The sequence below is a fragment of the Phyllobates terribilis genome, unplaced genomic scaffold, assembly GCF_046119375.1.
Source record: "Phyllobates terribilis strain yellow unplaced genomic scaffold, ASM4611937v1 Scaffold_1__5_contigs__length_1240528914, whole genome shotgun sequence".
Classification (NCBI taxonomy): domain Eukaryota; kingdom Metazoa; phylum Chordata; class Amphibia; order Anura; family Dendrobatidae; genus Phyllobates; species Phyllobates terribilis.
The window spans coordinates 235,078,347-235,105,065 of record NW_027362761.1 but is presented as its reverse complement, the minus strand read 5'-3'; the positions used below and the strand labels follow the sequence as shown (position 1 = coordinate 235,105,065).

Genomic DNA, 26,719 nt, shown 5'->3' with positions numbered 1-26,719 from the left:
CATCATGTGCCATTTATAAATGTGGTGTCTTTATGTGGCCACCTTAGTCATCAGCTATCTATCCATTAGCATAATAATTTATTTACAGGACATATTTATATAAGATTTTTTTAGAAATGGATGCCTACATTATATCTAAGTTTTCTATACTATATCGCCAACATACTAAACAGTTTTCTACTAGATATATGTTAGGAAAAGTCAAAATATTACTAATAAAAATGTTACTTTTATTACTCTGTTTTAGTAAAGTTCTCACCACTTGTAACAATTTCTCCACACATTCAGACACTACATTGTGTCCATGTCCCAGATGTCCTCTCAGATTTCCAGTTCCTGTTAACTGTTCCTGGCACAATGGGCAGCGAAAAGTAGGCTGCAGAGCATGCTGAGACACAGCATGACCGTGGACCTGTTCCTCAGAGGGACTAACATAAGCACAAAATGGACAGCAAAAAACCTAAGGGTGTAAAAAAAAAAAGGGAGAAGTTATAAGATCAAAAAATACGATACGGAATATAAAACTAAAAATGAACTTCATACCACTGAAAACAAATTAGAAGCATACAAAACTTAGAATATATGTCATATAAGATGCACTGAAAAATTCCACAATGGTAGATGAACATTTTGCCATCTGTTGTTTCCACAAAGGAATGAATAGACAATAAGGTCATGTACACATGCAGCAGATATCGTTTTTCTGCCGAGATTGTCAACATAAAATTTTGCAGTGATTTTTTGATGTTGATTTTGAAAATCTGCAACAAATTTGATGTAAAATTCCCAGCATGCTCTTAAATCCATGCCGATTTTTTCCTCCGTATGTCAATTTTTTTTTTTTATTTCCATTTACGTGGCTTATAGTATGATTTTCTCTGGAAATCCACAACAAATTCAGCATGTGTGCATGAAGCATTAGCATTGTGGCATTGCCAGGAACTACATCTGCTACAATGTTACAGTAGCCACATCTTATTGAAATGCTTGACAAAAAGTAATGTCCATATGTACTGAACAGTATAGGTTTCAGTGTCGCCTTCATTCTGGACTCTCTCTGGAAATTGTGAAACCGGCTGTGTATGGCAGGCATGCATAATGCCTTCAAATCCCCATTGCAGCGATACAAGCAGATGCGCTCATAGGACAACACTGTGTGGTTCCAATGGGGAGGGGAGTATGGGGGTTAGCTTTCTCACCCGCAGGTACAATGCTCAACTCGGGGTGTTGTGTAGAGGTCACAACACCTGTATAGTGTGTGGACAGATGGAGCTGCTGCTGTACTGCCCGCTCGGCACTCTGTGCCACCTGAATATGAGAAACCTAAGTATATGTGCACACAGAGGGTTTTTTTTACAGAGTTTTCAAAGCAGAACCTCCAAGTTTTTAATTAAGAAAGTCTGAGGGTTTTTTTAGGAAGATTTGGAGATTCTCTACTCAGTTTCTGCTCCAAAAACTCCTTGTGCACATACCCTTAAGGCTATGTTCACAAGTAGCAATTTTTTTTTTCTGCAGGTAAAACCTGCAAGGCCCCATGCACACATTGAGTATTTGGTGAGTTTTTTTACCTCAGTATTTGTAAGCCACTTCTGTATTTATCACCCACTGCTGGTTTACAAATACTGAGGTAAAAAACTCACCATAAACTCAACATGTGTACGTGGCCTAAAGAAGCTGCTTACAAAAAGCAGTGTTTGGTGTGTTTTGCTGCGTTTTTTGCTGAATTATATATGTCATTTGTCTACATTACATGTTTAATAGAGTTAGTTTTATTCACCAAAACTGCAGCAAAAATGATGGGTTTCTCTCGCATTGGATGTGATTAGCTAGTGTGACTCCGTCCATACTGTGAATGTATTATAGGTGACATGTTTTTTTCTGACTAAATTCACGTGCACACGTTCAGTATTTTACCTCAGTATTTGTAAGTCAAAATCAGGAGTGGAACAGGCAGAGGAAAATTATAATAGAAACACGTCACCACTTCTGTATTTATCACCCGCTCCTGGTTTACATATGCTGAGGTAAAAAACTGACCAAATACTGAACGTGTGAACATTGCCTCGAGGTATATTTCTATTGCTAAGCACCATAGCAAAACTAGCTGCAAACTATGTGAAATTGTATCTGTTTCTTTCCTTGTTCTGTGATGTGGCTTTTCACAGAAATAAGTCAAAATGATTCTAGAGATGATTTTATGGACAACTGCATAACACATTTGAGAAGTTTTTACCAGCATTTTTATTTTTTTTTACAATTGACCACAAAGTGATATCCACGCACGGTCACAAAACCAAGAGGTGTTTTTGCTGCAGAAATTTGCTAACGTTTGTGTCAATTCTAAAATATAAGGCCATGTCACATGGTCAGGAATTGCAGTAGACATATATACTGTGAACTTTAGGGATTCGCACGTGGATTTACGCTGGAGTTCTCCAAGCTAATCAATGACTTTGTCATGGTATCAACGTAAATAATGAATTATCCACAGTGCGGTTGGTACTACAAGCCAATTTAATTGGAATATGGGGCATGCCATTTACATAAGTGTGAAAGGCGCATTAAAAATCCCGTTTTGTAGCATTATTTGTAAGGAATTTGAAAGCTATATATCACCATGTTTAAAATGTAACTGACCTTTCTGAGATTGTTAAAAAAACACATTTTAGACTGTGAAGCTTTTTGTAGTATAACAGCTTCTAATTCAAATGTCTTAAGACTAAAAAGTAAAACCCCCCCATACACATTGAATAAAACTAGGTCGAACCCATCAACTTCTTTGGGATCAGACAACTATTTAATGTGTCTGGGAGCTTCCCGACTCTCCCTAGACAGATGATGTTGGGGGAGATAAGGATTGGGCACCTTGAATTTATTCCTTGGATACTTTTTGCAGTATTGAGATAGACTCATCGGACAGCAGATTATGCTACTCTTGCAGTATGGGACACATGAACGCTCAGCTTGGCCGAGCATTCATGTGTATGGGGGAGTCAGGAGGGAGCTGTCGTATGAATGAGCCAACAGTTAACTAGGGTTTATGGGCAACTTCAGCTTTTCTTTTATGGTGTTTTTCTTCTCATTATGGATTATGGGACCCATGATTAGGGGGGACCAGGTTCTGATGCTGCCACCGGCCCCCCGACTCACAGACCCCAAAGAGGCCGCGTGGTCTGACACCATTGGCGATACGTCACTGAGTATGAGTGCAGTCATTGGAAGACAAAATGATGGAAAAAATACAGGATGGGTGACAAAATGGCAGACACGTTCTTCACAGCTATTCCCATAACATAAGGAGTTTTCTTATCTACACAGTTAAACAAAAACTATTGAAGCATCCAATATCACAACTATGATCGTTAAACCTTCAACAATTGGTTGTCAACTGTACTCTGTCATATACAATGGAAGAAACTGGGCACTGAAGCATGTCCTATACTTTACTGGCCAGTTATTATTATTATAAATATGACCAACTGTACAGGAAACCAGAGGATTGAGCCACCAACTAGCTCTCACAAGCACAAATGTAAGAACTACTTTATGTGCAACTACAGAAACTTCAGATTATAAAACACTCCCAACATTTTTAAGCTAAAGAAAAGAATATTTACAGCAAAAAAATGCATTTTATTTAAATCCGTGTTTTTGCTAAACCAACATCATTTTGACTACTGTTCTCACCTAGCTTCTAAAAGGTTTTCTCACTTTCCTTCACTTTGATCTGGGTAAGATTTCTAACACCAAGCTGCCTTCTCATCTTTGTATACCACATTATTACAATGCCAAAATACACATCCCTTAAGTATGTCCTACCAGGGCTGCATCTTCCCTGCACCCAGATCAGATAACTTAAAATCTCTGAGCTTTTGGAAAAGACCCAAATAAGCTATGGAGGAAGTACGAAAAGAAACTTTTCTTTCCTTTTTTCTCCACTCAGCCAAGCACGTAGGGAAAGGGAATAATTCAAAATTACAAAATAGCAGCTACAGGAAGAATTGGAACAAAACTAAGAACACAAAAAAAGTTTACATGGGTTTTATTGCCCCCTTACCCAAACCCAACCCTGAAACAGCTGCTATACTGTGCTGCTGGGAAGGGCTCTGAGAATAATCAGTCTACTTCCCCCTCTAGCAGCTGACACTGTAGTTCCTTCTTACTTCCCCTGCAGCTGAACGAGTGTGGGGGGGGGGGTACACAGCCTCTTATTGAAGAGAGAGATACAACAGTATGTGAAGACTGATTTACTGATATGGAAACCCTTAATCTTCTGTGTGAGGATGGATCTCCCCTTTTTTGGACTAGTCTCTGGTTTTGATGATAAGAGCTACTCTTCTCTCTGGAAGAGAGCTAGACTGAGTGGTCAAACGCAGGAAACATAACCATGCAGAGAACTGGTTAGGGGAAATGTGACCAGGTTTATTGCAAACATTGTTTATTTCTTTATAATCTACTCCATATATGAGATTTAAAGCTGGGACAGCCCCTTTAAGGCTTGAAACACAAGTTTCTGCAATGCAAGATCTACCAACAACCACTCGGCAACCATTCATAGCCTAATTGAATACCACAACTCAAAGGGGCAGGGAACCTTCTACTGATAGGGCAGCTTTTTACACAACCTGACCACCACCCATGTCCATATAATGGATGCTGATGGGCAGCATGATAGCACAGTGGTTAGCACTGTTGGTTTTCATCGTTGGAGACAGACAGTCCCATAGATGTGAGTGGTCGTTACACATGTGCCCTACAGTTCCATTCACACATGGGATTCCTGGACCCCTGTTCTTTTGATTGCTGGTGATGCCATTTTCTTCACCTTTCATGTGAATATGTGATAAATGCTTTTAATTACAGTATATATTTTCTTCTCTGCCTTAAAGAGGTTATATGTCTTATAAAACACAATTTTAACCCCTTTGCGCACATGGGCGTAAGTGTGCATCCTGCGCTCAGGTGACTGTGTAGCACAGGGTTTAGTAGCTGAGCTCTCATCACAGGCAGTAGATGCCGGCTATATGACATAGCTGACATATGTCTCTATCAGTTGTGGTTAGAGCTGAGTTCTTAACTATTTAGATACCGCTGTCAATATCTTTAAATTACGATCGATGGGCACCAAGGCAGCCGGGAGCCTGCTGAAGGCCCCCATCGCTGCCATCTTAGTACTCCTGTGAAGGCTAAGCCACAAGCTGACTTTCATAAGAATCTGTAATTTTTACTATATACTGCAATACTGTATATCAACCCCTTTTTTAAAAAAAAAAATATATTTATGTTATTGCCCGATCCGTAAAAGTCCAGTCTAGCAAAATATAATATTAATTAAACCAGTACAGTAAATGTCATAAAGAAAAAAAACTCAAAATGCCAGAACTGTGGATTTTTTTTGGTTATCACACGCCCTAAAAAAAAAAATGTATCAAAATGTGGTATGTTGCCCAAAATGGTATAAATGAAAAGGTCAGCCACGCAAAAAAAATAAGACCACACAGATGTCCATCCACAGAAAAATAAACATGTTTTGGGTATCAGAAACCCCAATTTTTTCCACAAACTTCTGAATTTTTTTTTTCACTACTTAAAAAAAAGCCTATGCAAGTATGGCATCACCGTCATTGGCATTTAACACATAATGAAAGGTGGAAAAACAATACTTCCAAAAAAATTGGCAGAATTTTTTCTTTTTATCAGGGCTCACTCAAACGAGCATATAACTCGGCTGATGTTTTATCGCACAGCACTCGGCCCAATGTTATACTATGGGGCAGTGCAAATCAGCGATTTTTTTCTCATGCCAGTTCGGAATGAGAAAACAATTGCAGCATGTTGCTTGTGCATCTGATGATCGGATAGAGCTCACCCATTCAAGTCTACGAGTGCAAGTGAAAAATCAGACTGCACTCGGATGTCATCCGAGTGCAGTCCAATATTCAATCACAGAGACAATGGAGAAGATGGAAAAATTAATTTCTCCATCTTCTCCGCACCTGTGCTGAAATTCTTTCATGCGAGAGAATCGGATCACACTCAGATGACACTCTGATCAACTCTGACAGAGTTTGATCCGAGTGATATTAGCATAATTGGACTGATTCTCTCGCACAAGAGAATATACACTTACGTGAACCGCCTCAATCTCATCATTTCATCCCACTTGGAATTTCTTCCTGTTTTTCAGCACATTTTATCGTAAAATTAATGGTGTCATTCAAAACCACAGCTCCTCCAGTTAAAAAACAAGCCCTCATATGGCTATGACGACAGAAAAATATGGCCCTTAGAAATGGAGAGAAAAAAAATGCAAAAAAAATGCCCAGTCCTGAAAGGGGTAATATGTTGGAGATGATTGAGGCCCAATTCACACAGACTGAAGACTCATCTTTGCTGAAGGAGCATTTATACTAAATACTAAGCAGTGCTTTTGTGATAACCCATGGGAAAAAAAAGCTGTTTACCTGAAAATGAGTATGGCTACTGGAGATTGGCTATTCTGGTGTATTTCTGCGAATTACAATAGGCCATTAAAGTCTATGGAGTGTTATTAAAAATGGAAAAAAAAGAGTGCAGTTTTTAATCTGGTTTCTGCAAAAAAGGACATGGTTGGTTAAGTCCCACAAACCGTGAGCCAATATCTATCTCCACGCTTTCGTTTTATCCTTGTTGTAGACTGTTATAAATGGTGATCTTAAGCACATGGTTTCTAAGGACTACTACAGATAAAGGCTCACGGAGACTTTTGCGATGGGCATCAGATTGTCTGCCATTGAAAACTCGGGTTCTGGTACATAGATTGCTATAAACACTCTGTACTGTGATGATGAAATATACCGCAGTAGGAACATCGAATTCCTGGTAGCTTAATTACAAACTTATAACATAAGGAATTGCTTATAATGTCATAAAAGATCTAAAGTAACTTTGGCAGGTATTATAAAGTGGTGTGTTGGTAAGCAGTAGGTGGAGAGGCAGTTCTAAGAAACCTTATGGTGATCCCTCCAGCTGCACAGGCCTTTATCTGGATGCTACAAGATGTAATTCAGCAAGTTAATGGCTACTTTGGGGATTTTTTTATTGCTGTCCTGCTTCCTGGAGACAAATGAAACGCCAGTTGAGCAATATTTTTCCTTTTGATATGGACTTTGAGCACTGGTGAGGCCCATGTGTCACCATGCCCCTCCAGTTACAGCCAAGGTGGAAATAGCATGATATGCCTTGTATGAGAAAGTATAGCCTCACATCACATATTGTCAATAACTGTAATAAGATCCGAGGCTCTCTCTGCATCAAAGAACAGGGAAAAAAAGCTTGTGTTCTGCATGCAAATAGCAGACAGACGGCTGTCATTTACGGACATTGTAATGCTGTGTAACATATCTTGGGCGGCCAGTGCCCGAGCATGAGGCTCCCTGCCTGATTTGCGTACAGGGCAGTGTAGTGTACATGTGGGCAGAGGAAACACATACTTTGAATTTTGAATATGGCACTACAACTATCCAGGCCCTGAGATTAATAGTAGTATTTTCAGAAATTGGCTACTGCAAGCAGGGTTATAAGAAGATATTTATGTCAGTGCGTTTCTGCTATTTAACACCACGTTATGAAAGATTCACCACTGCCATAACAAATTTGAGGAAAATCGCATGTACTTATGTGGTTCAATCTGTACTATGTCTGGTGGTCAGCACATAAGCCCACGGAACCTGGCGCAATAGCTGATGTGTCCATAGACATTACTGGTTATTGTATGCTAATAAAGCTTCCTTTCCATATACATTTGGCTGTTACATATAAGGATCTTTAGGCTTCAACTCCAGTGAAAAGCACTACGATATAAATGTACACCACATAGTATACCTTTTTGTATAGTCATGTAGTTCCATACATCCAATATATGATGAGTGGGATGCCACCAAACATACAGTAATTGCATAATGGGATGTCACTCTAACCCATTTGAATCTGATCGTGGTCCCGTGGGTTTTCAAATGTCACGGTGTTACCGATCATCGACAACATGACAGTTGTCATGACAGCTGAATACCATGCAATGCTAGCCCAGCACCACAATAGCTTCTAATTTTAGCCTCTAAACTTCTTTTATTGGTGAGACTGTACTCACTTTAACCGTAACCTTTACATTTATAGATGTAACTCGGTCACACTGAAATATAGAATCCTTATTTCACCATTTCCCTTCTCAACATTAGCACGGCATACAGTAAATATCCTCATACCTTTCTGATGACCATCACTACCGCCCCACGCTCCCCCATCTGTCTAGACTCGGATCAGGGCACTTACCGTTCTGAATACGAAATAACCATCTTCCATATCCATCCGGGTGACGCCGATGCCAACAAGAAGCTGTCACTCGGTCCTCTCCTCAGTGTTAGTGACCTCTCTTTCCCCCGGTTTCCACTTTTGTGCCCTGTGACTCTCACAGCTGAGTTGCACTTGAGTCTGACTCCTGTGCACGTTGCTTGTTGCACTCGTCACTAATATCAGTGTAAACTTTCTCTCTTCAGTTTTCTCTTCTCTCCAGATTGTCTTCCAGCCACCCTTCAATTACCTGTCACCCCTCATGTCCACTTTCTCACTCCCCCTACTTGCACAATATTTCTTCTGTATTGAAATAAGGCACAATGCGAGTATTATTTCCCCCAAATAACCGGTAAGGTACTTTCTACACCCCTCACTTATCTATTGTCTGCTTTTTCTTCTCTCTTTAAATTTCTTTAGCTCTCTTTCTTGTTCTTTCCTTCTTTTGGCCTAGCTGGTAAACAAATCCTCTCCCCCCTCCTATCTCCTCCCCTGCTGGGTGTTACAGACTTGGGCCTGCGTTTAACCCTCAGATGCCCGCCCCCCTCCCTGGGAAATATGTCTGATCACTTCCTGCTGCTCCTGGGTAATGCAGACCATGTGACAGAGTAAAGAATGGGCATGCTGGAACCAGTGACTGCTTCTCACTGGTGGTGTTACAAGTTCAATCAATCTCTGCCTGTGATCAGTAACAGCTTTGTAGCTCTTTTCCTGCAGAACTAGATTAACTGTGTAACAATGTGTTCTGTAGTCGTAAAATAAATCCTAGTATGGAAAGAAGCAACTTCTACAACTCAAAGGATTTAGTTTAGCTACGTACAAAGCAATGATTTCGGCATTTCAGGAGCTGTATATAGGAAATATGTGAATACGATACTCATAGACAGAATGTATTATCATATATATATATATATACAGTACAGACTAAAAGTTTGGACACACCTCATTTAAAAAAATGTCTGTATTTTCATGACTTTGAAAATTGTACATTCACACTGAAGGCATCAAAACTATGAATTAACACATGTGGAATTATATACTTAACAAAAAAGTGTGAAACAACTGAAAATATGTCTTATATCCTAGGTTCTTCAAAGTAGCCACCTTTTGCTTTGATGACTGCTTTGCACACTCTTGGCATTTTCTTGATGAGCTTCAAGAGGTAGTCACGGGAAATGGTTTTCACTTCACAGGTGTGCCCTGTCAGGTTTAATAAGTGGGATTTCTTGCCTTATAAATGGGGTTGGGACCATCAGTTGTGTTGTGCAGAAGTCTGGTGGATACACAGCTGATAGTCCCACTGAATAGACTGTTAGAATTTGTATTATGGCAAGAAAAAAGCAGCTAAGTAAAGAAAAATGAGTGGCCATCATTGCTTTAAGAAATGAAGGTCAGTCAGTCCGAAAAATTGGGCAAACTTTGAATGTGTCCCCAAGTGCAGTTGCAAAACCATCAAGCGCTACAAAAAAACTGGCTCACATGAGGACCGCCCCAGGAAAGGAAGACCAAGAGTCACCTCTGCTTCTGAGGATAAGTTTATCCGAGTCACTAGCCTCAGAAATCGCAGGTTAACAGCAGCTCAGATTAGAGACCAGGTCAATGCCACACAGAGTTCTAGCAGCAGACACATCTCTACAACAACTGTTAAGAGGAGACTTTGTGCAGCAGGCCTTCTTGGTAAAATAGCTGCTAGGAAACCACTGCTAAGGACAGGCAATAAGCAGAAGAGACTTGTTTGGGCTAAAGAACACAAGGAATGGACATTATACCAGTGGAAATCTGTGCTTTGGTCTGATGAGTCCAAATTTGAGATCTTTGGTTCCAACCACCGTGTCTTTGTGCGACGCAGAAAAGGTGAACGGATGGACTCTACATGCCTGGTTCCCACCGTGAAGCATGGAGGAAGAGGTGTGATGGTGTGGGGGTGCTTTGCTGGCGACATTGTTAGGGATTTATTCAAAATTGAAGGCATACTGAACCAGCATGGCTACCACAGCATCTTGCTGCGGCATGCTATTCCATCCGGTTTGCATTTAGTTGGACCATCATTTATTTTTCAACAGGACAATGACCCCAAACACACCTCCAGGCTGTAAGGGCTATTTGACCAAGAAGGAGAGTGATGGGGTGCTACACCAGATGACCTGGCCTCCACAGTCACCAGACCTGAACCCAATCGAGATGGTTTGGGGTGAGCTGGACCGCAGAGTGAAGGCTAAAGGGTCAACAAGTGCTAAGCATCTCTGGGAACTCCTTCAAGATTGTTGGAAGACCATTTCCAGTGACTACCTCTTGAAGCTCATCAAGAGAATGCCAAGAGTGTACATCTTTAAATGAGAAGGTGTGTCCAAACTTTTGGTCTGCTCAAAAAAATAAAGGAAACACTTAAACAACAGAATTTACTCCAAGTACATCAAACTTCTGTGAAATCAAACTGTCCACTTAGGAAGCAACACTGATTGACAATCAATTTCACATGCTGTTGTGCAAATGGAATAGACAATAGATGGAAATTATTGGCAATTATCAAGACACCCTCAATAAAGGAGTGGTTCTGCAGCTGGGGACCACAGACCACATCTCAGTACCAATGCTTTCTGGCTGATGTTTTGGTCACTTTTGAATGTTGGTTGTGCTTTCACACTCGTGGTAGCATGAGACGGACTCTGCAGCCCACAGAAGTTGCTCAGGTAGTGCAGCTTATCCAGGATGGCACATCAATGCGAGCTGTGGCAAGAAGGTTTGCTGTGTCTGTCAGCGTAGTGTCCAGAGGCTGGTGGCGCTACCGGGAGACAGGCCAGTACACCAGGAGATGCGGAGGGGGCGTAGGAGGGTAACAACCCAGCAGCAGGACCGCTACCTCCGCCTTTGTGCAAGGAGGATCAGGAGGAGCACTGCCAGAGCCGTGCAAAATGACCTCCAGCAGGCCACAAATGTGCATGTGTCTGCACAAACGGTTAGAAACCGACTCCATGAGGGTGGTATGAGGGCCCGACGTCCACAGATGGGGGTTGAGCTCACAGCCCAACACCGTGCAGGATGCTTGGCATTTGCCACAGAACACCAGGATTGGCAAAGTTGCCACTGGCGCCCTGTGCTCTTCACAGATGAAAGCAGGTTCACACTGCGCACATGTGACAGACGTGACAGAGTCTGGAGACGCCGTGGAGAGCGATCTGCTGCCTGTAACATCCTTCAGCACGACTGGTTTGGCAGTGGGTCAGTAATGGTGTGGGGTGGCATTTCTTTGGAGGGCCGCACAGCCCTCCATGTGCTCGCCAGATTTAGCCTGACTGCCATTAGGTACCGAGATGAGATCCTCAGACCCCTTGTGAGACCATATGCTGGTGTGGTTGGCCCTGGGTTCCTCCTAATGCAGGACAATGCCAGACCTCATGTGGCTGGAGTGTGTCAGCAGTTCCTGCAAGATGAAGGCATTGAAGCTATGGACTGGCCCGCCCGTTCCCCAGACCTGAATCCGATTGAGCACATCTGGGACATCATGTCTCGCTCCATCCACCAACGTTGCACCACAGACTGTCCAGGAGTTGGCGGATTCTTTAGTCCAGGTCTGGGAGGAGATCCCACAGGAGACCATCCGCAACCTCATCAGGAGCATGCCCAGGTGTTGTAGGGAGGTCATACAGGCACGTGGAGGCCACATACAATACTGAGCCTCATCTTGACTTGTTTTACGGACATTACATCAAAGTTGGATCAGCCTGTAGTGTGTTTTTCCACTTTAATTTTGGGGCTGACTCCAAATCCAGGCCTCCATTGGTTAATAAATTTGATTTCCATTGATGATGTTTGTGTTATTTTGTTGTCAGCGCATTCAACTTTGTACAGAACAAAGTATTCAATGAGAATATTTCATTCATTCAGATCTAGGATGTGTTATTTCAGTGTTCCCTTTATTTTTTTGAGCAGTGTATAAACACACACATACATAAACACATCTACATACAAATATACTCACAAATCTACATATATGCCTATAATCAGTGTTTAATGCACATTAAGTGACTATAAAGACTATGCCTTTGTATTTATTAACCAAAGCAACAGTTTCATTTTTTAAAGTTGCATAAATCTGTTTCCTTATAAATAGGCACATTTTTTTTTGCCAGTAATGAGCACCATTGTCGATCTGTGTACTGTGTATACATACGGTATGTATTTTTTACCGGATGCCTTTGTAAAGGGTAACTCATAAGCTGTTCTATTCTATATAGCACAGAGTTTGGACACAGTGTTAAAAAGAAGTACGTTAGAAAAATTTCCAGTCTTAAACCTCAGACGACGGGCTTTGAAGTATGCCACGGTATGGCCATATGGTGGCATACATCACAGTGCATGCTTCTATGAAGTGGCCTAATGTAGGGACAGACATATTATTGGAGCAACCTGTGCAGCCGTACAGGGCCCAAGAGGTAAGGGAGCCCAATTCTTCCTCCATAGCAGGTAGAATTGTGCATTATGATCAGCTATTGGACTGTAAAGGACCCAACTAAGAACCAGGGGGCACTCATTACGGGTGGAAGAAAGGCAATTCCGGCAGCTAAACAGGAAAGGGTTCTTTACAGTCAAAGAAGTCAGATTGTGGAATGCCAACCACAAGAGATAGTAATGGCCGACTCTATAACAGCTTTCAAAAAAGGGCTGGACTATTTCCTCAGTACACATAACATTGTAAGTTATAGGTAAATTAGTACCAAAATATACAATTAGGGGAGGAAGGTTGAACTTGATGGACCTAGGTCTTTTTTCAACCTATGTAACTAAATATTGTTCTTGCACAGGGGCCCTCTTCTGTCTGTGTCCACCAGTGGTCTAATGTGAAGGAAAGCATAGTCTACTGCAAAACAGTACCAAAAAAGGGATAATGACAGAGGGTGAATGTATTCTTATAAATAGGTCTTACACATACTGTATATGCTGGCGAATGTGCCAAATGTAGGGCTTAAACACAGTATGCATAGAGGCACAATGATCTACTGATGTATACTGGCTTTTTGGTTGATTTTGATTAGATTTATCAACACTTATAAAGTGGTTTCTGCAAAAGAAATAATGACAGCCATATTTGTATCTGTCCAATCCTTTATCTCTCAGAGACAAGCAGTGTCATAGGCTTCTGACCGGCTGCTTATCCTTTTTGTACAGATATAAAATGTGCATCCAGATGAGCCAACCATATGTGAGGAGTGATTGCTGTGGAATGAACAATCCTTTGTAGAATAATCACTGATATTGATACTGATAATGTTAATGAATCTCCCCAATATATTGTAATATATTTTTGTGCTTATAATTTTTTAGAATTTAAGAAAAAATTCAATGGACTTTTGTGGTTTCAGTATATATAGATATACCACTACAAATTTTCTATGAATTTATCAGTGCATCTGGTCATAGAGCCCCAAACCAGTCAAGCCCATAGGCTGTGACCAGCATTCTTAGTGACACCTACGTGAACTGGAGAACACGTACCGTAGTCCCTTCGGCAGCTTTTTCACTTTCAGCCTTCGATGTCTCATCCTGTACAGAAGCTGAATCAGGAGATTAGGGGTCAGGTAGGGATACACAGCTATCAGACAAGGGTTAGGGTTACTGGTCCTACACATGCAGAAGTAAGAGGTTGACTGTTTCTACCGGTAAGCATCTTTGGATCATTATTTGGGGAAAATTGCATGCATGATTTAGTAAGACAAATTAGATGTCTAATTCACAGTTACATTGGGCCAATAAACTGAATGTTAAGGTGTGTAGGAGAGTAAATCAATAAAGGTCTTCTGCAGGACACCATGAACAAGGTTTATTGAATGGAGCATTAAGGGGATTGTGCACAAACACTGCTGACGGTCTTAAAAAAAAAAAGTGTCTGCACTACTGTAAGGATCAATTAGGTTCATGCGTTTCCATTTTGAGTCCCAGGGTCTTCACAGACAGGGAATGTCTACATGCATGTAAGCCTACTGACAAAATGGTGTGTGGAATAATAATATAGATGGCACAACTGGATTTTTCCTGAATCAAAACACATCACTTATCTGGTGATCAGGGTCTGATGACAGGGGACTCCACCACTGAGAATGGGCATCCCACATTTTAATAAAGTGGTGGTTAAGCTTGTCATCTGCTGCTCGAATGAAAGTCTACAGCACTGACGGAGATAGTTGAGCGTTGCAATTGTCTATTTCTGTCTGTACCGTAGACTTTGAATGGAGTAGCAGCACACATGGATTTGTGATACATTTTATTGTGAGATAAAGCCTCATAGACAGGGTAGATGCGAACCAATATTTGCTGCCAAAAAGTGGTGCATGTCTTGTTAGAGGCACTTTATGACTTTTAGCCATATCTGAGGTGCTTTTTAAAATGGTTGACCTATACATAACAGATATATAATGCATACATTGCATTTTTAAGCACAATTTGCATTAGAATTTTGATCACTTACTATCCCCCAATATGTACCCTAATACTGATATTCAGTATATATACTGCTGCCCTTCAATAAACCTTATTTATAGTGTTCCAGAGAACATTTTTTGGAGCTTGCAGAGGGATCGCTGCCTTCCTTTTAACCACTAGTGAAGTTCTTGAAGACACAAGGTAATTGGGGAACACTTCTAACTATTTGGAATGTTCAAACACAAACTTAAATGTAAAATTAAAATTACTACATTTAAAAAGTAACTGGCTCCAAATTTTGGAAACATGAATAGATAGTAACATTAATTTCTCCACTAATTTGGGATTTCCTATATGTACACACAGAACAGAAAGTCCTCACCTTGGGATGTGTCTGCATTTTCCTCTCCTGGGTCAGGATTTGATGTCATCTCTACGTTCATTGGGGCTTTACCTGAAGAAAAAAAACAATATAAAATGACATATCTAATGTTAAGCAGCATAGAATATGTACCCATATTATGTTTGTATCCTGCCTGTAATATGTATATACTGAATGTATGGGTGGACACAGACAGAAGAGGGCTCCTGTGCAAGAACAGTATATGGGCCCTTTACAGTCCAATAATGTGTCTGTGACAGAAGCTGCTTGCGGCTTTGGGGGTAATATTAGCTTCCCTTAGCTCTTGGGCACCTGTACAGCTCTATGGGTTGCACCACTAGTATATCCACACAATACACATAATGGTAGTCTCAGGGCTGAGGATGCCATGTCAAAGTTAAAGATTAACATATTGAGCTGGTCTTATCACAGTTGGCTAAAAAACAAAAGGGGGATAAAGTGTGACCAGTATGTTCAATAAATCAATCTCACTTCTTAAAGAAAATAGGTTGTTTGATCAAGAGAGTGAAAATATGCCTGAGATCTTGGATGATGCATTAAACCGGTGCAGTAGAGAATACAGCGGCAGAGAAAAATGGGAGGACAGCCACGGTGTCACCAGATAAACGATTATACTGAAAATTGACAGTTGTGGGGAATTTATTCCTGTTTCAGCTAATTAAGGTGTTAAAGTTCTTTAACACCATTCAACCGCCGCCAAAATCATAAAATATTGATCCAGAGATGGGCCTGGAGCCAGGAGAAAAGGAGGGGGCGGCAAGGGGGCAGAGTAACACTGTGCAAGAGAGACACAACCACAAAAGAGGATAATACAAGGCAGAAAGTCGAATATAAGACAAAATGAAAAGTATTACTACACCAATTTAAAGGAAATTCCACTTTTAGTTCAACTCTTGCCATTTACTTCCGTTTTTGTATCATCTACAACGAGGCTTTAACAAAAACTGCAATCTGTGTCATTTGTATTTCACAGATCTTTATAGGTTTTATATACTGTAAGTATAGCTGCTTAGCTCGCAGCCCATACTCTATGCTCTTCATGTACCACAGGCTCAGTTTTTGGCTTACGTATGGAAGCTAGAAAGCTAAGGGCATCTTCCTCCAGAATTTCAATCTTATTCTAAGCCAAGATCCATGTGTATTCTGTCTCCTATTACTGTTAATGGGAATCGCTTTGTAATTTATTTAATGCTTATCTTTGGATTTGAAGAACAATAAGTGAAATGTTTCTTATTCACTTATTCCATGGTGGGTGGCCATAAACAGATTAGAACCACTGAATGGGGCCTATCCGAGCATATCAAATTGCAAATATTCAGAAGAAATTTGGGATTCAATTTGGAATTTGTACAGTGGATTATCCTTCAAATCCACAACAGATTTTTCAGCTTGAAAAACCTGGCGTTTACACAGACCTTAATTACTTTTTATTAAAAATCTATTCCAGCCTACATAAAGCTTTATCCATCCACTGGAGGGCAACAAAAATGTCCTGACAAGTTCTCTGGAAAAAAGAACCCAAAGTATTTGCTGTTTTTAATATTTCACATTTGACTGATCCCAATCAATATGAAGTGTGACTGATAGGTAAATCGAATTACTGTACATTTAATTCTCCTAAATGGGTGGTTGTAGGACATTTTTCATAAAAAATATCTCAGACTCCCCATCACTGTATACTGCTGTTTTCCAAACGAAAGTTAGACTTACTATGTTCCCTGTGTTCCTCCGGTTGGCTCCTGCAGACAGTTACAATTCTTTCGAGTATGGCTTCACCATGCATCAGCCTCCACTGCGTAAGATTTTGATGGTGACTTGCTGAACGTAGATGTGACATCATACCAAGGCGAGATCCCACTGTGGTGTCACATGGGGCACAGCGAAAACATACATCACTTCCACCAACACCTTCAATGGCCTGCAAAAACTGCACAAACTTTATACTTAGCAAATCTGAGATATAGAATGAAATCTAACACAAACTATTTACTGAAGAATTTTGTAAAATGTAAAAACCCAGATGTTTTATCTTATCGCACACATTTGCATACTGAATGACTACATTAAATACGTGAAAATCAACATAAACGCCACAAGCACAACATATGGCCACCATTCATTCAGCCAGCCACTATTAAGGCTAAATTCACAAGTTGCGGAATTATTCCACATTAAATCCCCAACTCAAATCCACATTTACACTTTTTAACTGGGGATTAAACAAATACATTGATATTCAATGGCGAAAAAATCTGCAATCTTATGGCAAGATAATGAACATCCACAAATCATGACCAAAACTCTAACAATACGGACCCTCAACATGTAAATTGGATTTTGATAAGCCCATTTATTTATAGTATACTGCATTTGTATTTGTGAAGAAGAATCTACAACACAAATCTGCAACGTGTGAACTCAGCTTAAAAGTTTGGAGATATAAAACGAACAAAGACATCTGAGACTATTTATCTCACAGTAAGCATCTTATCCCAATTTTCACCATGTATGGCCATCAGGCCATACATGGACAACGTTAGGTCTAGGATACAGTTCCCATTAAAGGGTACCTGTCACTAGAAAAAACACTATTAACCTACAGATGGGGTTAATGTGCAGGTTAATAGCGGTATTAACCTGCCCAGTGCCTGCACTTACCCGATCACTGCAGAGAGAAAATTAACTTTATTTCCCCCGGCATTCGGGGTTTAGTCACGGGGGCAGCGCCGGCGCCGGTTCAGTCACCACTCTGTGTATACAGAGCAGTGGCTGTAGCCGCGGCCCCAGCACTGGATAACACTTGCTCTGCACTGGGATTGCTGTCGGTCACTGCCGGAGGGTGCGGTAACAGCCACCGCTTTCTATACGCAGAGCAGTGACTGAACTTGTGCCGCCGCCACCTCTGTGACTGAATCAGGAACACCGCCAGGGGGAATAAAGTTAATTTTCTCCCTGCAGCGTCCGGCTAAGTGCGGGCGCCAGGCAAGTTAGTAATGCTATTAATCTGCAGATTAACCCCATATCTGCAAGTAATAGCTTTTTTTCTGGAGACATGTTTCCTTTAACTGGTCTTATAACTATAGGTAAACCAATGAGCATAGTGCACATCTGGAAATGATAGGGTGTCATGCTAAATATACTGGATGCTGGATGGAGAGTGATACTCAACTTGTCTCTTCAGAATTCCCCACAGGCGTTTGGTTGGGTTCAGATGAGGACACATACTTGGCCATTGAATCATTTTCACCCTGTTCTTCAGAAATGTAACAGATATGTGTTTTGGATCATTGTTATGTTGGAAATTGCACATCTACCAAGGGTATGGAGTGATGGTACTATTTTCTTTTTTAATATGAAGCTATTAATGTCTGCCCGATGGGGTTTTCGCCTTCCTCTGGATCAATGTTTAAGGCTATAGGTTGAACTCGATAGACTTAATTCTACCTTCAACCTTAAAACTATGAATATAGAGTAGTACAACTGCGAATTCATGATACCATCAATGAAATGTAGCTCCCTGAAACCAGCAGCACTCATGCAGCCCCACATAAGGACACTGCCACCATGTTTCACGGTAGGCACCATGCATTTTTCTAACTTCAATTTTCTAAAACACCTATGGGGAATTCTGAAGAGACAAGTTGGGCATCACTCTCCATTCAGCATCCAGGCTGTAAAAGAGGTTGTACTTGAACGAAAAAATATAGATGTTGCAAAATGTGGCTAACTTGTTCATTCCATGTCTAGAAAACTTGGTGCTGATCTTAAAAATCATGGAGGTCATACAAAATACTAGATGTAGTTGTATTTGATGTGGAGTTACTGATTTTTCCATCAATTAATTTGAGCAAAACTGGAGATTTTGTAATGAAAGTTATATTATTACTTTCATGTTATGGGTTAAAAAAAATGTTCCATGAAACTCAATCTTGTCAACATTTTGTAAATTGTTCTTGTGTTCAGTGAAATATTGATTAAAATCTTACTTTTCAAAGGCAACGTACTCATTCATGATGATGTATCATCCTAAGTAGAAACTACTGCAAAACTATGATACTGTTAACTCAAAGTATCAGATATCATAAATGTTTTCTCCTAGCAAAGTTATACTGTGCTGCATACTGGCACCTCTTTCAATACAGATTTGCTTCACTAACATCTTTAGAATAGCTAAGATAAATATGTTCAGACATAGTGTACTACCTTATGGATTGGGTGCAGCACAATAATGATATCAAGAATTGCCTGTAGGGGGCTCTACCAGCAAAGCTATACTTTAGACTGTAAGCTCTAATGAAGAGCCAGCCGACAGTTTCATTGTGGGTTACTTATCAAGTCGCTCAATGTCTTTTTGTGTGTCACTCTAGCAGTAGAGATTTGCTTTTATTACACAGTTATACAGATAATTCATTTAATAGGCAATCTGTATCAAAATTAACGTTTTGGTCTTGCATTTGGACCTTCATCAGAACTGAATGCCAATAAGTGTCTTTGGAAAAAAAAACTGTTTGTTATAGCGCTGGGTGCTGCGGCGCATGTCGCTCAGGAATGGCACCGTTGACTGATAACCAGCTTCAATGCAGAGCGAGTGTCAGTCAGGGCCGGGAGCGTGGTTACAGCGGCCGCTCTGTATTCTCAGAGAGGTGGCTGAACTGGCACCGCCCCCGCATCCATGACTGAATACCAAATGTTGGTGGGGAGGATAAAGTTCATTTTCTCCCCGCTGCATTCGGCTGCGTGCAGGCGCCGGGCACAATAATAACACTGTTAACCTGAATATTCACTGCATATCTGCAGGTTAACAGTGTTATTTCTGGTGACAGGTTCCCTTTTAAAGGGGTATTCCAATTCCCAATTTCCTACCCTAATATGTAGTAAGTGTAATGATAATAATATTGGCAATTATCTCCAATTAGAAATGTAGCATAGTTCTTCTGATTCGCTATGTCGCTTACTCCATGTACAGGGCATTGCAGTAGCTTAGGTATCCAGTACCAATTAACTAACTGTTACTATATGAGAGGCCGTAACCATGGATATCTAAGGTACTGCAATGCCCTGCACATGGGGTAAGCGACATAGCAAATCAAAAGAACTATACTACATTTCTAATTGGAGATACTTGCTAATATTATTATTATTACACCTACTACTTATTGGGATATGATATTGGAGATGGGAATATCCCTTTGTTTAAATCTGGCTAATCAAAAAGCTTTTCTACCAGGTTCACTGAATATGGAGCTGCACATGGGATCTACTAAGGTCAAATGGAGCTGTTATGTGGATTTAGAAGACTCAGACCCATAACGGGAAAAAGGTTACAAGCTGAAAATATAATGTTTGTAGCTAGAACAGTAATTATGGAAAAAAAGACTTGTGACCTTCTCTCCCAAAATTGGTTGGAAATTATTCATTTGGTCATTTACTCATAGTTCTAGTCATTCAGGCCTGTGACATGGACGAGGTCCCATGACATTCATCCTGCTTAGAAAGCAAATTATAATCAGAGTTCCCTCTAATACATCTCATTGGTATCTGAAAGGCTATCCAGTGTGAAGAAGTAACTTAACAGCTCCCGAGTCCCTATGTCTCAGCTTGCTGGAACCCTGTACACGCCTCTAGTGGTAAAAGGGGATTTCCGTGATTGTGTTTAATGTAAAGAGAAGGGAATGTTAGAAGGTGAAGAAATAAGCATTACTTACATTCTGAATTTCACCACTGTTTCTGTAGTCCCTGGAATTATAGAAAGTGATGACATCCTATTCATCAATCACATGACCACTGCAGCCAATCACTTATTGCCAATCACCACTATGGATGAAGTTTGCATGTAGGGCATGTGGCCGCTAAGACTAGTGACTGGTGCAGCAGTCATGTGAATGATTGATGGGGTGTAATCACTGCTGCTACCGCCAAGGGCAACCAGAACAGTGGCACTGGACTAGCAAGAGGTTCAAAGAGGATTTCATCTTTATTTCTTGATTTTATTAGATTTCCTGGAATAAAATCCCTTTAAGTGCAGCAACATCTCCAGAATTACAACGTAAATCATAATATACTTAATATAAAAGAGATGTTCTCTTTAGAATTTAACACAAACATTCTGCTATCTACTTGAATGTTGGACCCCTCTCTATTCCTCACCTTATAGACACGCAGGCTCTCTTCATGTCCCCCTCCTTGCACATGCAGCTGTATTTTCTCTCTGCTGTTGCTTTCATATCCACACAGGTTACATCTCAGGTGCAAAGGAGGGAAAGAAGAAGCCTGGCTGTATCCACTGATCGGAAGCTCTGCAGCGGAGGCTTGTGCAGTGGCCAGTGCTGCACCTCCCTCTCTCATATGGGCAGCCAACTGATATTTCTGTGCATGTTTGTCGGTTTTCAGGTGCAGCTGGAAGTTAGCCTTAAGCTGGGTGCTATAAGAGCAAAGACGGCAGCAGTGCAAGTCTCCTCTGACCTCCCTCCACTCCCTCTCAGGTAGAGAACGGCCTCTGCTGGCATGGGAAAGTAATCCTTCCAGATTATCGGTGGTAAAACAACGGCACACCAAACAGCGGAATACGCCAGGGGATAGTTCTTCATCAGGGCTTGAAGATATGTCTGGTAAGGATGGAGGTGCAGGAATGGCCATTCCAGAAGGATTTGCAGTATTCGGCTGTGAATGTGGCTGGGAGTCTGGAGTAAGGAGGTTACAAGCTGCAGAGTAAAAAGGACAATGTTTTAACAGTAAAGCATGCAGTTACAAAATACCATAGTATACATGTGATCCACACTATTCTGTACTCAATCGCTTGCCTGAAACTATATTAAAGTGTATATTAATGTTGATCTGTCACCAGATTTTGCATATATTAAATAGATCTCTTAGACCTGATGAGGCTGCTTTATTTACTGTGAAAATCTACATCAGAATGGCAGTATAATCCATTTTGAAAGATTCCCTGCCTAGTATAAAAATGAGCATGCTATGAGTTCACCCCTAACTGAACTTATAAAATGCTCATTGTTATTTCAGCAATTTACAGGGTTTCTGACATGGATTTAAAAAGCATGCACACCAGTTTCATAAGGTCTAAGATCTATTTAATATTGTACGCAGTATATGATATTAATATGTATTGAAACATTACAATTTCACATAATAGAATTCTATTCTAATAGGCAAAATGTAAAATTTAACACATTTATTTTTCATAAGGTATTGTTGAATCCAATGGGAGTGTTGAGATGTTACAAATATACATTTTGTGAAGGATGATTATTAACAATGCATGCCCTTACCTTGGTTTCCACTTGAACTGAAGTGCATGGGATTGAAAAGAAGTGGATGCTCCAGTCCCTGATCCGGTGCAAGTGGACCTCCATAGAATGGAAAGCTGTCTGGGCCCATTCCCAGGCCTTGGTGAAGCAGAAGTACGTTCTGCATGTGCTTCTCACTGGTCATATGTATACGTAAGTTGCGGGAAATGTTAGTTTCATAATTACACACCTTACAGTGCCATGATGCCTTTTGCTTAAGTTGACGGTCGGTGGGAGATATTTGGCTTCCTTCTCCCTGCATTGTGTTCACGGTTGGGGATGCTAAGGCTGGAACTGATGTGTTGGCTGCAGGACCTGAACCTTGGTAGCCTTGGAGATTGGCCAAGTGTTTGTCAGATTGCATGTGTATGGTGAGGTTTCCTTTAGTTGTTGTGGAATAATTACAAGCTTCACAACGATATGGCTTGTAGCCACAGTTGTAGCTTTCACCTCGTGCCAAGCGTGGATGCTGCTGGCCACTGTGGCAATAAGAACAATGGCTATGACTTTCGGGATGTTTTTCCTTCATATGAACATCTAGTGTCTGTTGGTATTTGTAATGCCAGTTACATTTTGGACATTTAAGAGTTTTGCATGAATTGCGAGAGTGTAGCAGGGAAAGCTGTCCTTGAAGAGAAAGACTTTGGAATGGTTGGGGGCCTGAGGATGTTGTGCATTCATCGAAGGCCAGAGGCCCGCGATCTGCATCTGTTTGGTTACCCCCTTTGTCAGAGCCATGGAAAGCTCCCATTTGTAACAAGGAATTTGTCATCATTGGACCATAGAAGCTTTGGTTTGCAAGTAGCTGCTCATTGATGTCTGAGGTCTGTGAGGCAGAAGCGTTGCTTTCTGGCATATCCTCTCCCTCTCCCTCAACATCTTCACCTAGTGTCTCTGCTCCAGCTGAGCACCAGTTTTCAACACTGTTTTTTTCATCATTGTTGGCCCTTGAATCTTTGGCTTCAGTTGAGTGGGATGTTCCTGTGGATTCACATTTGTGATAACTTAAGAATAATTTGGGCACCAGGCCCATCGAAAGTTTAGGACTTTCTGGTTCCCCTTGTAAAGTCGCATGACTTTTGGTATCATTGTGTTTTGTGTCTTTCATTAAATCTTCCAATGTTCCAGACTGTTCAGTTGTACTTTGGATTACATCTAAGAGTGGGGTGTCTTGAACATCGGAAAGGGCAACATTCTCTGGCTCCTGGCCAGCATCTAACACAATGTGGCTTTTTTTTGGTTCTAAAAGGCTGAGAAAAACTTGCCCACTTGATCTATGAATGATACCAGAGATCCCCCCTGATGCCAATTGATCTTGATATGGGTGCTCTAACTCATGGAAGTGGGAAGCATGCAATCCCAGCTGCTTTCCACTTCGAAAATTGAGCTGGCAAGGGAGACAAATCCATGTACCATCCACTCTTTGTGTCCTTATGGACTCCCCAGTTGATTTGTGTATTAAATCATCTTCCCCTTTTTGCCCTTCTGCTTCCTTTTCTTTGGGTTGGTCTTGTTTTCTGGGCGAGTTGCCAGGCGCCGGTTGAGTAAGATCGGCTGCCTCAGCTGAGGTATGTAGGGATATTTGGTTAGAGCGAAAGCCTTGGTAGGTGGTGGTGAGACGAAAAGAGGTGAGTGGAGGACGTGATAACAATGTGCTTTTTGGGGAGTCCCGTGGTGAAGCTGGAGAAAGAAAAGCACCTTCCTCCTCTTCCTCACCTTTCAGGAGGTAGACAGTTCCATCACTAGAAAAAAGAACATGTCCCACCAGGGCCTCCCCTCTGTCCTCATTTTCCTCTGTACAGTTTGACTGTAAAGAAGATGAGAGCTTTGGCAGATAATTTGGGTGTGGAGAACTGGGAGTCACAGGTCGCTGCAACAATGAGGATGTTGGACTGACATCTTGATATCCTCCTCCAGCAGCAGATACAGAGGAGGAGGTGGAGGAGGACAATTCTGGAGATGGGTTTGGAGGTGGGAGAGGGGTATCTTTGGCTGTTGGGCAAAGGGGTAAATTGAGGTCCAGAGGCCAGGAACTTCTTTCATCCTGCTCAGAAGAGGCAAGGGAGCTCTCATCAGCATCCATAGCTGCACGGTTGATATGCAAGAATCATCTCAGACACTGCCCTGTGTACAAAAGAAGAATATTTATGAAAAAATATAAACAGACAACAGTTAGCAAAATTAATAATAAATCATTGTTTTAAAGAGAGTAAATTATTTTTTGTAGAATTGTTTTTTTTTTTTGCATGAGCTGTCAAATAGGTTATAATTCAATGCATGAGCTACATATAAAAAGCACTATTCACTGCATGCCTGCCTGTTAACACAAGAGTTAATTTATATACAATTTGCCTAGGGCTGTATGAGGGATGAGGAACAATCACCTGCCTCTCTGACTTGAAAGAATTTGACCAATCTAATCCTTGACAAGGAATATGTTATGACAAGGTAAGGGTTAATTGCTGTTCTGCTGGTCTCTCTCCTCCCCCCTCCCTGGAGTCCTTATAATTCTGCTCCCCACAGAGTCTGATGTTGAGGTGATTAAAGAGCTGTGAGCCTGAGCACATTAGCATGTTAATGAGTATGGAAATTATTAACTAAAGAGTTTCATTCTACAGCTTGAGGGGGGGGGGGGGGGGGGGTTTAATATAGGGTGGGGGTGGGGTGGGGGTGAAGCACTGGTGCAATAATGGGGGGCGAAATTGTTGAGAAAAGAAATAAAAAAAATAAGGATGGAACGAGCTTTGCTATTGTAATCACACTATCAAGCTGCCATATATCAAGATATACGCGTAGGTACCCACCAACATCAATAAATACCTCCGTAAGAGCTCAATATGGAGCAGTCCTCATTATCGATAATCACTTTAATTGTTTATATTCCTCTTCATAATCAGAACTCAAGCTAGCCAATTTATGCAGCCATCACAGGCCAGCATAGTAATGAGCAGCTAGTGCGGGGACAACCAAGTAATTCTGCTGTGACCTCAAGAATATATCATCTAAAAAAGAAGCACGTGTACTGGGTTTCCCAAATAGAGAGTATCAAGCCTTACAACATGAGATCTACCACATTCTGTGCTTAGAAATGGGTTCATTATAAAAGATCAGTCTGCCTGCTTTCGTGCACTTGCTACATTATGTTTATACAATTCTTTATTTACAATATATCAAATAGTGGTATACTGGTCGGTAAGCCGGTACACCTCCTCCGAAGAGCACAGATTCATAGGAATTATATATATACTACATTTAAAGTATAACTCAAATTTTGAGGCATTTCTTTATATTTCATAGGCACTTAAATTTCCTGCAAATCTGTGGGGGTCTGAGTTTTGAGACCCCAACAGATTACTCAAAAGACGGCTCAGAAATGCGCAGCTCAGGAGGCAGACGGCTCACCTCCTAGCTGAGTGCGCACAGATCGCAGTACAGACCCACAGACTTTCTACTGAGCCCCTACACCACTCTGCACATGCTCAGGATGGAGGTGAGCGCTTTCGTCTCCTGAGCTGTGCACTTCTGAGCCATATTTTTGAGTGATGGTTGAGTGTCACATTACTCAGACCTCACCAATCTGCAGGGAATTCAAGGGGCACAACGCATTGAAGTTTAGTTACAATTGATGGCAACATATGGTTGTGCATGTATGTTAAATAAGTGATATAATGTCCCCCGCTCAAGAGAATATTGAGCCAATCATTTTTTTTTGCCACATGATCAAACCAGTGGTGTGAAATTGTGACAATTGATATGAGTACATTAAATTAATTGGTCAATATGACATATTACAGATGGGTTCATACACTGCAACACGTCTTTTATTGAAAAAATGCAGAATTTTTGTTTCTATTTATTTGTTGCAATGTGCAAATCCACCCACAAGCTGTATTCAAATTAGTGTTACTGCTTTTGTCCAGAACAGTGCCATGGCAGCTATGCCAAATATAGTTTAAGTACATCCTGAGGAATATTGGATAACCCAACTGAATTATTTGGTTCCCCCTGGAGTTTCTTTATTTTCTTTTTAAGACTGCAGTACTTTTGCCACAGGCAATCTTAAAGAGAATCAGTCATCATGATTTCACACCCCAAACTATTTACAGTGGCATGTAAAAGTTTGGGCACCCCTGCTCAAAATTAATGTTATTGTGAACAGTTAAGCAAGTTGAAGATGAAATGATCTTTAAGAGGTCTAAAGTTAAAGATGACACATTTCCTTTGTATATTAGGCAAAAAAAAATATATATATATGTTCATCGTTTAC

The 26,719-nt window shown here is 40.9% G+C and overlaps 1 protein-coding gene across 1 annotated transcript in view; it reads right to left on the bottom strand.

The window, feature by feature from the left end:
• ZFHX2 (zinc finger homeobox 2) overlaps positions 1-26,719 on the bottom strand; it is a 104,166-nt gene that overhangs the window by 32,579 nt on the left and 44,868 nt on the right. The window contains exons 2-7 of the mRNA XM_073671074.1: positions 22,435-24,576; positions 21,296-21,849; positions 16,859-17,075; positions 15,128-15,199; positions 13,822-13,880; positions 260-460 (exon numbers count right to left, since the gene is read on the bottom strand). Of these exons, the coding sequence (XP_073527175.1) occupies positions 260-460; positions 13,822-13,880; positions 15,128-15,199; positions 16,859-17,075; positions 21,296-21,849; positions 22,435-24,535 (3,204 nt within the window). The 5' untranslated portion in view covers positions 24,536-24,576. The remainder of the gene's footprint in view (positions 1-259; positions 461-13,821; positions 13,881-15,127; positions 15,200-16,858; positions 17,076-21,295; positions 21,850-22,434; positions 24,577-26,719) is intronic.